A 15,102-nucleotide genomic window follows, 5' to 3' on the forward strand; every position below is an offset into this window, starting at 1 on the left:
ATGGTGCTGCTTGACCAGTAAAGATAAAAAACTCAGAAGTTTAAGGCATGTAGGTTTTTTGACATATGTGAAAATGAGAAATTTCATGCCAGTTTAGACTTAGGCAAAGAATGGCTAACTAAGTGGAATTTACTTAAGAGTCACACAAATTCACAGTGGCTTGGTGTCCTCACCTACAAAATTGGGGAAAACAACACCCATTCCCCTCCCTTTACCTTGCTGATATGTTCAGGTGCACAGAATAGTTCTAAAACAATGTATATGTTATAATTATTACTATTAAAATTCTTCACTTTCAAAGGGTTGTTTCAAAAAGTGAAATTAATACTGCTAATGGGGAAAATCGTTTAATTTTTGGATAATTCAACTACCACTAGAACTTCAAGCATCCACGTTATTTTAAAAGTTGTAAATGTGACATGAAATCTGTTTTTGTGGGTCTCAGAAAGAGACAACACATGCAAATTTTAGCATGTGCTTCTTTGCAAAATAGAGTCAGGAAAAAGATAGGAATGTGTGTATTACATAAACTACTCAGAAGAATTACCAAAATAGAAATAATCTGGACTTTGATGTTAATGCCAACTCCCAAGTTTGGGGCTCTTCACCTTTATCTGGTTCCTTATTTCATTTGGTACTTTATGGCCAGGAAACCATTCTGGTTATAACCTTGTAGTAGAGATAGGTCAATTCATGTGTAGCATTATGGAAGTTTACAGTACACATTAAAGTTCAATAAATAAGAGGGGCACGGTAAGACAGTTGCTCAAGGGAACTTATTTCAGGACATACTTGGTGCTCAGCTGCACTCAAATTTTGAAATAGTCAAACTTCCCCAGGTGCCTAATTTCCTTCCTCTCCATCCCAGACGAGTAATGGTATGGCTCCAAAGTAATAAAAATAAATCAGAAACTATCTCAACCATGATCTAAACTAGAAATTAGAACTAGAGATTGCATCTCTGACCAGACCCCACAGAAGGAGGACCCACGCAAAAGGAAAACATTAGGGACACAACAGAATCTGCAGATTGCAGGTAAGAATAAATATATGCCCAGCTGGTTGTTGCTTCCCATTCCTTGCTCTTTCAAAGAAATGAAAACAACGAAGACCTTTAGTACTACATTCCTACTGCAACAGGAAAAAATAAAAGATTAAGAAAGGACAGGAAAAACACTAGGGAAATGGAAGAACATGATTTAGTCAAATAGAAGAAAATAGAAGAGAGAGAGAGAGAGAGAGAGAGAGAGAGAGAGAGAGGCGGGAGGCAAACCCAGGTCAGATAACTCACTTGGCATTCCCTGACCCTGGTTTCTTTCTTCGGAAAATGTTGAGGAAAGTGTTGGAGCGGCAGGGCAGCTTGCCATCGCCAACATGCATGCGGACTACATCCGAGGTGGTGAAGGCACTGCGTACGTTCCTCTCGGGCTTGGCAATGATGATGTACATCTTGGGAGTGAACATGCACCCCAGGGCCACCGTTACACTGAGGCTCACTGCAAAGCAGGTAGTAATGATCTTGTAGTTGCTCCCAAAGTAAATGGGCACAAAAGCCAGCCAAATGATGCAGGTGGTGTACATGGTGAAGGCGATATATTTGGCCTCATTGAAGTTGGCGGGCACATTGCGGGTCTTGAAGGCATAGTAGGTACAGCTCATGATGAGGAGTCCATTGTAGCCCAAAGGGGCCACCACACCCAAGTTGCTGGTATTGCAGATAAGGTAGACTTCTTTGATGCTTGGGTAGGACAGAATGGGCATGGGGGGCTCCATGATGATCAGGGTTACCACCAAAGTCAGCTGCACACCAATCAGAATTGAGGCAATGATCACCTGGGCCCAGGCGCTCATAAACCTGGGCTTGCGGGTGCAGATCTTCTTCTTGCTGCCGGCCAGGATGCGTGCAATGCGATTGGTTTTGGTCACTAAAGCAGAGTAGCACATGGCAGAGGAGAGGCCGACCAGGAGGCGCTGGAGGTAGCAGGATGTGGTAGTAGGTTTGGCAATGAGAGTGAAAGGGCACACGTAACCGAGGAAGATTCCAGCTAGGATAATGTAGCAGAGCTCCCGACTGGAGGATTTGACCACTGGTGTATCCCGGTACAGCACGAAGATAAGGGTAACAAACAAGGTAACAAGGATGCCCAGGCAGGAAAAGGCAATGGCTATGATGGATTCTATGTTGCTCCACTCCAGATAGCGGACAGGAATGGGTTCACAGCCTGTGATGAGAAAAATAGTTTTAAAATGAATCTAAGATTTTGCTGATCAATAATAGTGCTTACTAGTTACCAGAGGCATAGCTATATTTGCATCTTCCATGATTTAAGCTATTTTAATTTTTTAAAAAATGCCTCTCTATCACACAAATAGGCACACACCATTGTCTTCTCTGGACGATCATGTTCCCAAACCTAATCTCATCACAAGCCTAATGTGACATACTTAAGCCTATAAATATAGTCTTCGCTTCCAGTGTTATAAATGGATGCTGCTCCGTGGATGGAACTTGGTTCTACACTTTCAGAAAATGAAAGAAAAAGAAGGAAACTAAACTGTGTTTCCATTGAAGGTTAAATGGTCACAGTATAATAGAATAAGTTAGTAAGAAATAAAGTAACAAAATTTTTATTTTTATGCAGCTATTTGACCAGAGGCAAGTCCAGATCATAGACAAGCATTTTCTTTCTTTTCTTTTCTATGCTTTCTTTCGGCCAGCCAGCAAACTTTTTAAACATAAATTTCATTTGAATTCTTTAGAAGAATCTGCATTCTCCTATTTAGCACATATTATATTACTCACTCTAAGTCTCACCTCTTTAGTTATGAATGTGGCATCTGAGGGCCTTTGAGTTATCAACCTCTAATAGACATACTAAAGAAGAATGAAATCTCCCCTCACCCATCTCTTGAAAGGAGAGACAGTGCTGTGTTCCTAAATGCCTGGCTTATTTTTTCCTTCCAGAATAAAGTCTCTTTTGTATTTTACAGAGAGAAAAACATTTGTCAAGTCCTGGCAACAACCCCTTCACAGAATTTTGTGATTGGTCTGGGCCATATTTTCCAAATTGTGAGAATAAAAATATGTATTTCCATAAATTTAGGAAGAGACTCATTGTTCTGTAGCCATGAGAGCGAGGAACCACCAGAACCTGTTTTAAACCTGTTCAGTCATTCAACAAGCTCCCGTCAGCGAACACAGTTTTTGCATGTTAACCAGTCAGTGTCAGCCCTGGCTTCTGATAATCACCCAGCTCGGATCAGACTCACATTTAATATTTGAGTGCAAACCACTCAGAAGCACATGCCTCTGACTGATCATAGTGGCCTCTTTATTTATTTATTTATTTTTTTGCGGTACGCGGGCCTCTCACTGCTGCGGCGCACAGGCTCCGGACGCGCAGGCTCAGTGGCCATGGCTCACGGGCCCAGCCGCTCCGCGGCATGTGGGATCTTCCCAGACCGGGGCATGAACCCGTGTCCCCTGCATCGGCAGGCGGACTCTCAACCACTGCGCCACCAGGGAAGCCCTGGCCTCTCTCTTTTGTGTGTCGGGGGTTTGTCTGTGTCAGAGACTCAGCCTCTTCCTGGAAGAACTTCTGCTTCCAAAAAAAGTCACATTTTAATTCTAAATCTTTCCATTTCCTTGATACAGTTTAGAAAGATGATTAGATAGATACATAGTTTGAATAACAATGACCATTATGGGGAACTTTTGATGTAACACAATCAATAGATTAAAATATTTAAGAACAGCTATAGACCCATTTGGAGATAAAATACTTAAGAGTCAATATTCAGCTCCTTTAATTAATTGGCATACTGAGGCTGCTAAATAAAATTCAAATTCCAATGGAGTCTTTGTCAAGGCCTTTGTAACCTTCTGAAAGCTACCCTCTTTGCATTTCTCTTTTTCTATGCAACCTGGTTTTGTAAATGAGCTATTCTGTCTTTGGAGCTTTTATTAGAAAAGAATACTGCATTTTAAATTTCTAGAACACAAGTCAGATCTATTGAATTTGAATTAAAACCCTGGTCTAGAGCCAAATTGAGAGCTATAATTAATGATTTTCGTAAACTTCAGGGACACAGGCAAAATATTTTCTGCAGAATTCAGGATTTTTATTAGATACTTATTGTACTGCACTACAGATATGTACCAACTAAATCAATTAATTGTTAGCCTCATGTAGGAAAATATTTAAAAAGCAGCACATTACAAAAGGGAAGATTTAAATAAACCAGTGGTGTAACATTTAAAAAATAAAAATAGAAAATGCATTACATAAAGCAATTTCAGATGTTTCTTTTTCAATAAAGATTCAAATTAAGGATGGAAGATAGATTTTAGGAAACCTTCAAACAATTCTGGGGTAGACTCAATAACTGACATAACAAGGACTATAGCCTCTCTACAAACGGGCTCAGACCTGAATTAGGGCCATCAAACAGAAAAAAAAAAATGTTAAAATTTAAAATTACCAAGTTAGAAAATATCTAATATGTGACTAGACATTTCCAGATAGAGTTATATAGTAAATAAACAAGAAGTCAATATAATCATGGATCTTTAGGTAAGACGTCTAAAAGCGCCTCTACTCTCTGTGATTTGGGAACCTATAGATAAGAAAACCTATAGCTATCACAAATAAAAGTGTAATTTAAAGAACCATTACCCCATATTAGTAAAACTCAGGATAACTACCTAAAATCTGTCTAATGACTTAACTCCAGGGGAGACATTGGCATCCAAGAACTCCTTGTCTGTTCTCTGAACTCCCAGGGGAAGCAATATCTCTTCCTTATTGATATAGATGTCTTTATGTCTACTAATCATCTCACTATTAATAGAACATCAAATACCTTGGTTTAATAAAACCACTCAAATAGTGAAAATCTTTGATAATCCTATGCTCCAACATATAACTGGGACTTTGAGACTATTATTATAAGAATACATTATTCTTGGTGACACACACAATTTTAACATACAGGATTTACTGCCAGACAAGATGTGCTATAATTCTTACACCTGATCAAATTATATCTGATTTAGTCATGAAAATACCTATACTATGTATAATTTAAGACATTATCCAAGTAACAGCTTTTGTTTCAGAATTCTTATGGATGAAAGACTCCACCGAAATAGGAAGATGGATTGAAACAGAGCACATAAGTATACAGATTATCATAGATACCTAGATCATCACAAATCTTTCTTTTTTGTATAAATGTGAAAATGCTACACCATGATCTATATGTATTAACAGCATAGCAATGTCAGAAAACCATTGTTCATTGTGGTAGGCATCTTCCAAAATGGTTCCGAATAATCCCCACATCCTGGGATTCATGTCCTTGTATAATACTCTCTCCTTGAGTATGAACTAGGCCTATAACTTGTTTATTTTTTATAGAATATAGGAAAGTTGATGGGATGCCCCTCCTGTGATTGGGTTACATAAGATAATTTCCATCTTAGTAGCAAACTCAGACTCTCTTGCTGGCTCTGATGAAGCAACCTCCTATGCTGCTAAGGTCCACATGGCAAGGGACCGAGAACAGTCCCCATGCAATAACCAGCTAAAAAAATAAAAAGAAAGCTGAAGCCCTCAATTCAACAATCTTTTGAGGATTATATCCTGCCAATAACTAAGTGAGTTTGGAAGTGCACCCTTCCACAATCAAGCCTTCAGACTAGACCCCATCCCTAGCTGACAGTTTGATTTTAGCTTTGTGAAAGATCATGAAGCAGAGAACTCAGCTATACTGTGCGTTACTGACCCACAGAAACTGTGAGATAATAAATGTGTGTCACTGTAAGCTACTAAGTTTGGGGGTAATTTGTTTAGGGGTAATTTGTTACACAGCAATATATAACAAATTTACCCATTAAAAGCAAATTTACCCAACCTCTTAGTTCTATAGCCAATGCTTAGTCTCCTTGCCTAAGGATAATTAATTTCTTGATGTGTTGGTGGTATATAAAATAATTGCTGCCATAAAGGATGAGACCTGCAGGTGAGACCTACTGTGAAAGATAACGGAAATAGTTTAGAGACAATCATGCTAAACAGACTGCTCTAAGAGTCCTTACAGAGTCTCATATAGAACAACAAATAACTTATCAATAATAACAAATCCATGGAGAAGTTCAAGAATTCAATTGTAGGTACACAAACTCTAGCCAGAAAAGAGATTCTTAAAAGAAATACCAGAATGATTGTGTTATAAGATGCATAAGGATAATTCTGGCAAAACCAGATGGCTATCTCGTAGCACCAGGTGAAATATCCAACATACACTAGATAAAATTCTGATGGAAAAAGTGAAAGAACTCATTTCAGTAGAAACAAATTGGCCACAAAATTAAACACTAGTGGGAAAACATTCCCAGGATAGCAGATGTGGCCAGTTCATGCTTCATTTGTAATTAAATTAATCTGGAAAAACTGTAAAGGTCAGGGGCACTGACTGATACAATTGCAAAAGAATCCTTTGAGTAACTTCACATGCATTGCATACAGTTGTCTCCTTCTACGGTTTATAAATATATAATAGCTTAAATAGTGTATTTATCTTCTGGATGGGTGGAAGCATTCTCCTATTGAAAAGCCACAATACTTATAATGGCAAAAATATGATCAGATGTGTAGTCTTAGCAAGCATGTTCCAACGCACCAATCTAGTGATATGGGAACTTTTCATCGGAACATTTATTCATGAATTTAAACTATATAAGGCTGTCTTCATTCCCAAACCTCTGGACAAGTAGAAGGGAACCTTAATACTGCTGAAGGTAACATCCCTTAGTGATTTTAAACTGAGGTTTGCAGAGAGCCTCCAGAAGCTGAAGGCTCATGAAAGTTAACTGTTAACCCAAGAAACTTGAAGCAAGCTGATGACTACCCAGTGGTCTTCTGTGCAAGATTATCTTGAGATTCTTACATATATCATACTCTCCTTTGTATGTTCTTGCTTATTCATACTTTTCTACTTTATTGATAAAAGCTATACAAACCTGAGTTTGTCTTTAATGTACTCTACACTAGTAATAAGGACTTGCCTAAACCTGGGTTTTGTTAGAGACATTCATTACTCTAACTCAGTAATTCAATTATATCAAGCTATTGTTAAGTATGTTATAACAATAAGCTTTGTATATGCAAATATTTCACAAGTTCAAATATTTGAAAGAATTCAGAAGACTCACAGAACATGCTTATGTAATGTTTTCATTTAAAGGCAAAAGGTAAAGTACAGTAAGAGAAAGTTCAGTTTAGCAGCCAGGGATCAAGAGGTATCCAGGTGCAAGCTCTCTAGGACCCTTATTCCTACACATGCACACTTCATCTGTGGATTGAGCTACCAAAATCTGCACAATGAACACTGGTTTTGAGACAGCTCAAGATAGAAGTTCTCAGTGAAGTCTTTTATGACCCTCAAGTCATAGAGCCAAGACAACCTGTCTAATAAAATATGCCAGGGGAAATCCATCAGTAAATGAACTGACTTTGGTTGTCATCAGTGGAGTTTTAAACTTTAAACTGTATATCATAAATCCCAGTGCCCTTAATGTAGCCAGAAACCAAAGACTGATACTCAGCCATCTCAACAGATAATCATAGAGTCTTCCAAGCCTTGTTTTAAATTAAGCCTATCCTATGCAGTGTACTATAGACAAATGAAGAAAAACATCCTTATGATAGAAGTATAAATATTCTTGTGTTGTAACAGTAGCAGTTTGTCAGAACAACACCCCAAAGCAATATACCTATATCACCACTAGGATTACTTTATCTCGTGTGAAGATCCTAGATTATTCTCCCCATGTGGAAACCAAAGTTTTCAAGGCCAATCCAGGACCATCCAAAACAGAATCACCTGGGGATTGGGACTGATCATTTACATTTTGAATGAGCTTCTTAAAAGTTGTTTTTTATTCTTTCCTTTCCTTTCCTTTTATTTTTTAAGACACCCTAAATTTGAGAAGTGCTAGATTTGATATCTTGTGAGAATTAGACAAAATATCCATATTGTTCATATATGTGATGTAATGTACTTATTTGTCCTGTTTTGAGGTTTAAAGAGAAGAGTTGCCCCACCCCAAGTGTGTTTGGGTATTCCAAGACTAGAAGGGATGGCGGTTAAGTTCAACCAGTGGTAAAGAGTGAGTGTCCTGAGCCTACCTGACCCCCAGCACCCAAAAGGAGAAGACTTTAATGGGAGTTGTGCATACTATATCTAAAGCACAGAGAACTTAAGGACCTGGCAGTGTCTATGGTTAGAGTTACCCTACACAATCCAGAACCATTGGACAAGTCTGTTTCCTCCAAGCAGACTACAAACTACTGAGCAAAAAGAGAAATGGTAATAACTCTGATCTGAGGGCAATGGGTTACTCCTAATTTTTGAAACAAACATTGGCTCACTAGTAAGATCCAAAAGCATTGGAGGAGGCTAAAATTTAATATCTGACTTCTTTCCAATTAGGTAAAGACAAATTTAATATGAACCAAGAAATAAAGACAGGCCACAATTATTCTACCTAAAGTGTGTTGGGGCATTTAATAACATTTACAATAGTACTTCATGATTGCATAAGGCTTCATTGAAATGCTTTCTTTAACATTATTACATTAATATAAATTACCTACAAGGTGAAATTATTATTTAATGTTTAATATAAATTACTTACAAGGTGAAATTATTATTTAATGTTTAACTCAATGTCCCTTCCTCTGTGAAGGTTTTTCTCTTCCCAGGGAAAAATGATTGCTTTTTTTCTCTGTAGTTATATGAAATTTTGTACATACTCCTGTTGCAAGGCTTATAATTACCTGTTTACATGTCTGGTTTCATATGAAGCTTCTCTTCCAGGATATAAACCTTGTTTCATTCACCCACATGTCCCAGTTTCTCAAAAAAAAAAAATACCTGGCATGAAGTAGGTGGTAGTGTATAATATAAAAGTGAATAAATGAGTAGATAATATGAGAGGTGGCAGTAACTGTGGGATGGGGAAAAATAGCTAAAAAGTTAATTTCTATAACAGTATTTTCTATTTTTTATTGATGAGATTTAGTGTAGTCTGACTTTCTGAGGAATTATTTTATACTATTTGACTTTTTAAAAGGAGTAAGTAGCATTGGATTACATATGATTGGCCCATAGATTGTTAAACTACTGTCAAGTTGTATATCATGGCAGAAGACAACCCTGTTTATGTATCATAAAAAGTAAAGTGTGAAATTTAAATGCTGAATTAAAATGTGCATATTCCCAAGAAGAAAATATGAAAAATTTATTAAAACAGCTTCAGAAGTCACTTCCTCTAAGAAATAGACAATATTTTTCTTCATAGCCAAAAAATAACATATTCTAATGAAAACAAAAACTCACTAACATGTTTTTATTCATTAATATTAGAGTCTTTGAAGCATATAAGAAAAGTAGCTATCACATAAAATGATTTTAAGCATATTTTAAACAAACTTCACCTTCAGTAAAAAACACTATTTTCCAAAGAGAATGATTTCTCATTTTAACTAAAATTCAGTCAAAAAAATCTACCCATGAAAATAAAATACCTACTTAAAGGCAATGCATATACTCCTCTGAATATTTTTACTGATTTTTTTGTATTCTCTCTCTGTGAGTTTTCTCTTTTCACAACTACTGCTACTATGGCAACAATCAAAAACCCATTGCCATGTACTGCACCCTTGCTCTGAGCCTGACATGGCACCAAGTAAGTGGCAAATTAGATCTCATTTTCCATTCATGTGTAAGACTGGAAGGGATGCAGAAACAGTAGGTGTCATTAAAACTAAGTATAGCTGAATAATATTCCATTGTATATATGTACCACATCTTTATCCATTTCCGTATGCTAACACATATATATGGAATCTAAAAAAAAAACACGGTTATGAAGAACCTAGGGGCAGGACAGGAATAAAGACTCAGACGTAGAGAATGGACTTGAGGACACGGGGAGGGGGAAGGGTAAGCTGGGATGAAGTGAGAGAGTGGCACGGACATACATACACTACCAAATGTAAAATAGCTGGTGAGAAGCAGCTGCATAGCACAGGGAGATCAGCTCAGTGTTTTGTGACCGCCTAGAGGGATGGGATAGGGAGGGTGGGAGGGAGATGCAAGAGGGAGAGGATATGGGGATATATGTATACGTATAGCTGATTCACTTTGTTATATAGCAGCAACAAACACAACAGTGTAAAGCAATTATACTCCAATAAAGACGTTAAAAAAAAAAGTATAAATGAGTACGAGAGATGCATATTCTGAAAGACCTTAAGTATAAGACTTACAACATAATTTGGATACATGATCCGAAAGTAGCCACTTGCCTGTTGTTATCAGATAAAGGCAGTCTGAGCTGTTGCTTTGCTCAACTCATTTGAATGTTAAAGTGATTTTTACACATATGATGGATGATAGTAGATTAAATTCTCTAGAATGATAACTGCATTAAAATTCACCTATTTATAATCAAGGAGGATTTTTAAAATAGTTTACTAAGTCAAAGAGGCTTAATCAATGACGGTGATCATTTGGCAGTGGGCAGACAATATATCCACAGTGGAAGATCTCTAGGGAATAAAACATATGACTTTGAGTTCCATTATTATAACATATTAGAGCTTTAATTTTTTTTTGTATTTTAATGTTTTAAAGTTGGATAGAAGTTCTTTATCATGTATGAGATAAGCCCCCTTTAAAGGGAAGATGAAGCAGTAGGAAAAGTTGGAGGAAGCCCCAAAAGTGTAGACAAGAGGAAAACTCCTGTACCTCAAAGCCAGGACTTCAGACGTTTAAGATTAACCTTAGAAAGGTGATGGTTTTGAGCCTCTTTGAGCCTCTTCCTGGTCAGTTGTGGTCTCAGTCAAATAGCTGAGGGCTGACTCTGAAGTCAAGCCCAGTTCTCAAGCACAATAGTGATCTAAGGGGACGGCTTTCTCAAGATGAAAAGGACTGACAGGAAGCACACACTACAAACGAGGGTAAAGTTGTGAAAAGAGACACAGTACAAGTGGGAAAGGAGGCCTGTGTCCATAATGAGGTTGGAAAAGCTTTTCCAAGTCAGTCCATTGCATGCAACCATGAGATAAATGCATAGTGAAAGGGCATTAGACCCAGGGACAAAAACCCCTAGATTCTAGTGGTGGCTTCTCCTATTGAGGATCTGTATTGATGTAGATGAACTTGGGTGAGTCCCTTCTTCTTTATAATTCTCTCAATAGAACAAATATTTATCAGGCAGCAATTATGTTCAAGGCATCAGGCTATGAGCCAGAGAGTAATGTTTCTCAAGGGATGGAACAGGGACTAAGTGCTTCAGAATCTGCTGGGTCTTGTCTCAGAAATAGTGAATGGGAGTCTCTGTAGATGGGTAATTCCCAGGTAATTTTTAGGCACATTGAAGTTGAAAACCAGTTTTCAGCTAGAGAATAAAGAAACAGGTGAGGCATTGTTTGTACCTTCAAAAATATTCTGATCTAATTTCTTTTCATTTAAAAATGGCCTTTGTACCAGGTGATTTCTAAAAGATTTCTGATACTCAGTCTATTTTCTAACAGGGTTAACATTTTACAAGGTCTCTCACTTACAAAGTATAATTTTAATTATGTGACCTGATTCTACTCAGCCAGCCATTTTTGATGCCCGCTGAATAAGCCACACAATTTCTCAGTTTCGTATTCTTATTTGAGAACAAGTCAAAAAGTAAACAGCAATCATGAATGTTACCCTAATGATTATCAGCAGCACACAGGGAGGCATAGGATCAGCAGTCAATGAACTACGACCTGCTTCTAACTAGTTGCGTGACCTTGGGCACACAAGTACACCTCTCTAGGCCTCAGCTTTGTCGTTCTAAAATGAGGGATTGCATTACTCAGATGACAAGGTCTCCATGAACTCAAAGACAAAGTTTCTATAGCTTTATCACTTTAAAAAATTTTGAAAAGTAACTGTGAAACACCTCTCATTTGTGGACTCATACCAGGGTCTTTGGAAATCAAAACTCATACCTGAACATTGCTCTTGGGAAGCTTATAAACTCATGTAATCCATCCACAGGAGTGCCATTGATTTTATGAGTAAATCATCTCTTGCATTCATTTATTCCTCTCCATTGCTGTAGCAGCTGCCCTAGTTCACACCCTTTGAATTTACTCACTTGGACCAACATAATAGCTTCCTAACTTCTCTCTATTTTTAGTCTAGGCTCATACTCTCCTCCATACTACCTCCAGGGTCATCTTTCTGAGACACAGATATCATGATGTTATTCACCACTTTAAATTCTTCACTGGTTCTCCTGTGCTTAAAGCCAAAATCCAAACATTTATAAAAAGGTCCTACAGAAGCTTCTTACCATTTGCTGCCAGTGTACTCATCCAGTCTCATTTCTGACCACGTATCTACTAGGCCTTGCATTTACCAAACAACCCCATATACTTGTTCCATGGTTTTCTCCAAATGTATTACATGCTTTCATGTTTCCCATGTTCTACCTTCTGTCTGGAATTTCTTTCATCTCCTTATCTGCCTAACAAACTTTACAGTAGTTTATAAATATCTCTATTATAGTAATAACTATTTTATTTTATACTTTTACATGTGTCTTCCCTGATATATTTTAAGTAAATAAAGCTGGGGCTGTGTTTCACTTAATTTTGTACCTTTACGCCCTGCAATAGTGCCTCATATATAGATGTTCAAGAAATATTTGCAAATATAAATTCAGGTGACTAGAAATGTCTTCAGATAAAATTTTTAAAAAGAAAAACAGGAACAACTGGTATACAAGAATAACCTTTGAATACACTTTTATATTTAAATGAACTTTTAATATAGATTACGGAAATCGTGTAAGAGGTTTATGTGTACACTTTGATATGAGCAGTAACAATGTAAGTAAACATTGAAAAAGACATGAGATAATCACTATCATTTTAAACAACAGGCACATTGGAAAGGTCAACAGTCAGGGACAGGGCTTACAAGTGAGGCAGCTCCTACCTGTTAGATCTGCATTGGGCCACCATCCCAAGTCACAAGCTTTGCAGGTGAATTCATCTTGCACATATTCATTCTCTTTGCAGGCAGTGCAAATCCAGCAGCAGCTGACTTCTCCTTTCCGTATGACCTATAACATAGCAATATTTCATATGCCTTACAGATCGCTTCTCCAGAAAGACATTTTTTTTTCAGATGAGGACTTGCTTTCAAACTATGATTGTTTTAGAAAAGTAACTTTTCAAAAAATCGTATATGTCGAGGAACTTTAAATACACGGATTGGGATATACCTTATTGTACCAGAGTTCAGATGTGAATTTCAGTTCATTCCATGTTGGATTTGGAAGCTTTTCAATAATAATTTCTTTTATAAAAGGAATTAAACAGCTGAATCATATCATCATGTATATTAATATGTATTAATAATTCTTAGAAAAGTAAAAACACATTTTTCTTTTTATATTGTTATAAGTTCCTTGATTTGTACTTTCATAATGTCTAATATGCTGTTAATCCCATCCATTAAAAAATTATTTCTAGTAGACTTTGGTTTTCATTATATAAATTCTATTTTACGTTCTTATATTTCCATGTGTCTTCTTGTGATATGCACGTTTTCTTTGAAATCCTTTCATATGTATTTACAGTAGGTATTTTAATTTGACTTCTAATTCCGTCATCAATATACTATCTGGGACTGTTTCTATTGCTTGCTTTTCCTTCAGGTAATGTGTCACATTTTCTCGCTTTGTCACATGTCTAAAATTTTTTAACCAGATGCTGGACATAAGGTGTAGAGTGCTGGATTTTTCTCTTGAAGTAGTATTGGCCTTTGTTCTAGCAGGCAGCTAAGTCACCTGTGGCTCAGGCTTGAGTCTTGTTTTTCATTTTTTAGGGCAAGTCTAGAATAGTCTCTACTCTAGGAATAGTTTAGCCTCATTATAAACTATGACCCTGCTGGGATCTCTACTTAACTCTTTGTGTATTCAGCAAAGCGTCTCCACTAGGGCTTGTAGAAACTGGGACAATTCTTGGCCTTGTGTGACCTCTGGGAATCCAGCTTCCCACTAATTGTTCTTTACCTGGACATTCTGAATTCTACCCTGCTCATACAGATTCAGTCAAACACTCATGAAAACTCATATGCCAACTTCTGGGACCCTTTTTCTGCATAGATCCATCCTCTTCCTTCCTCTGCACTACAAATTCTGGCTGCCTTGGCCTTCTTAAACTCTGATTTCTGTCTTCTTAAATTATCAAGATAGCCAAGCTCTGTTTGTGTTCTTTCTCCCTACACAACAGCTAGGAAATTGCCTCCAGACAGAAAGCCAGAGTGATTTTAGGGTTCACCTTGTTTGTTTCCTTTCAATTCCTTGAATTCAAGGTCATGCACTGTTTTCCAATGTCTGAACATAGTTATTTCTTATATTGTGTCAAGTTTTCTGGTTGTTTACAGCAGAAGACAAAGTCTGTACTCTGTTACTCCCTCATGGCTAGAAACAGAGGTCCCTCCCTAACACATTCGACATAATCAAATGTTCTCATATGTAAAGTCAGAAATTAAACTGTAAATATTGCCATACCTTAAAATCATACAAACTCTATCCTTTGTGAAAATAAAATTATCTTCTTGCAAATCCGGTAGAAATTTATACCACTATTTTAGAATTACGTGAAAAATATCAAATGACATTATATTTTCAGAAACTGTAAAAGGTTTCCTTTTTCTTCTTTTACTTTCAAATAACTTTAGAAAGTAGACTCAGATTAAGTCTTTTTGAAAAATTCACACTTATCCTCAGAATAAGCATGAGAAATCGATATTCCAAATTATAAATTTTTCTAAGTGCCACGAGAAAAATTGAATACATGAGTACTTGCTTTTTACTTTAATGAGTATAAGAAGTACAAAATAGTGTATATCTCTTCAGTCAGCTTTATCTTTTTCCTAACTATAAAATGAATACTATGAATGAGACAATTTCAAAAGATAATAATGCTAAACAATTTATTTATGCAGAATGACCGGTGAAAGGTAGATCCTATGAGT

At 36.9% G+C, this 15,102-nt stretch overlaps 1 protein-coding gene across 2 annotated transcripts in view; it reads right to left on the bottom strand.

The window, feature by feature from the left end:
- GRM1 (glutamate metabotropic receptor 1) overlaps positions 1-15,102 on the bottom strand; it is a 365,040-nt gene that overhangs the window by 35,492 nt on the left and 314,446 nt on the right. For both annotated transcript variants that reach the window (XM_032651301.1, XM_032651302.1), the window contains exons 6-7: positions 13,054-13,180; positions 1,292-2,222 (exon numbers count right to left, since the gene is read on the bottom strand). In XM_032651301.1, the coding sequence (XP_032507192.1) occupies positions 1,292-2,222; positions 13,054-13,180 (1,058 nt within the window). The remainder of the gene's footprint in view (positions 1-1,291; positions 2,223-13,053; positions 13,181-15,102) is intronic.

The sequence above is a fragment of the Phocoena sinus genome, chromosome 12, assembly GCF_008692025.1.
Source record: "Phocoena sinus isolate mPhoSin1 chromosome 12, mPhoSin1.pri, whole genome shotgun sequence".
Lineage (NCBI taxonomy): Eukaryota > Metazoa > Chordata > Mammalia > Artiodactyla > Phocoenidae > Phocoena > Phocoena sinus.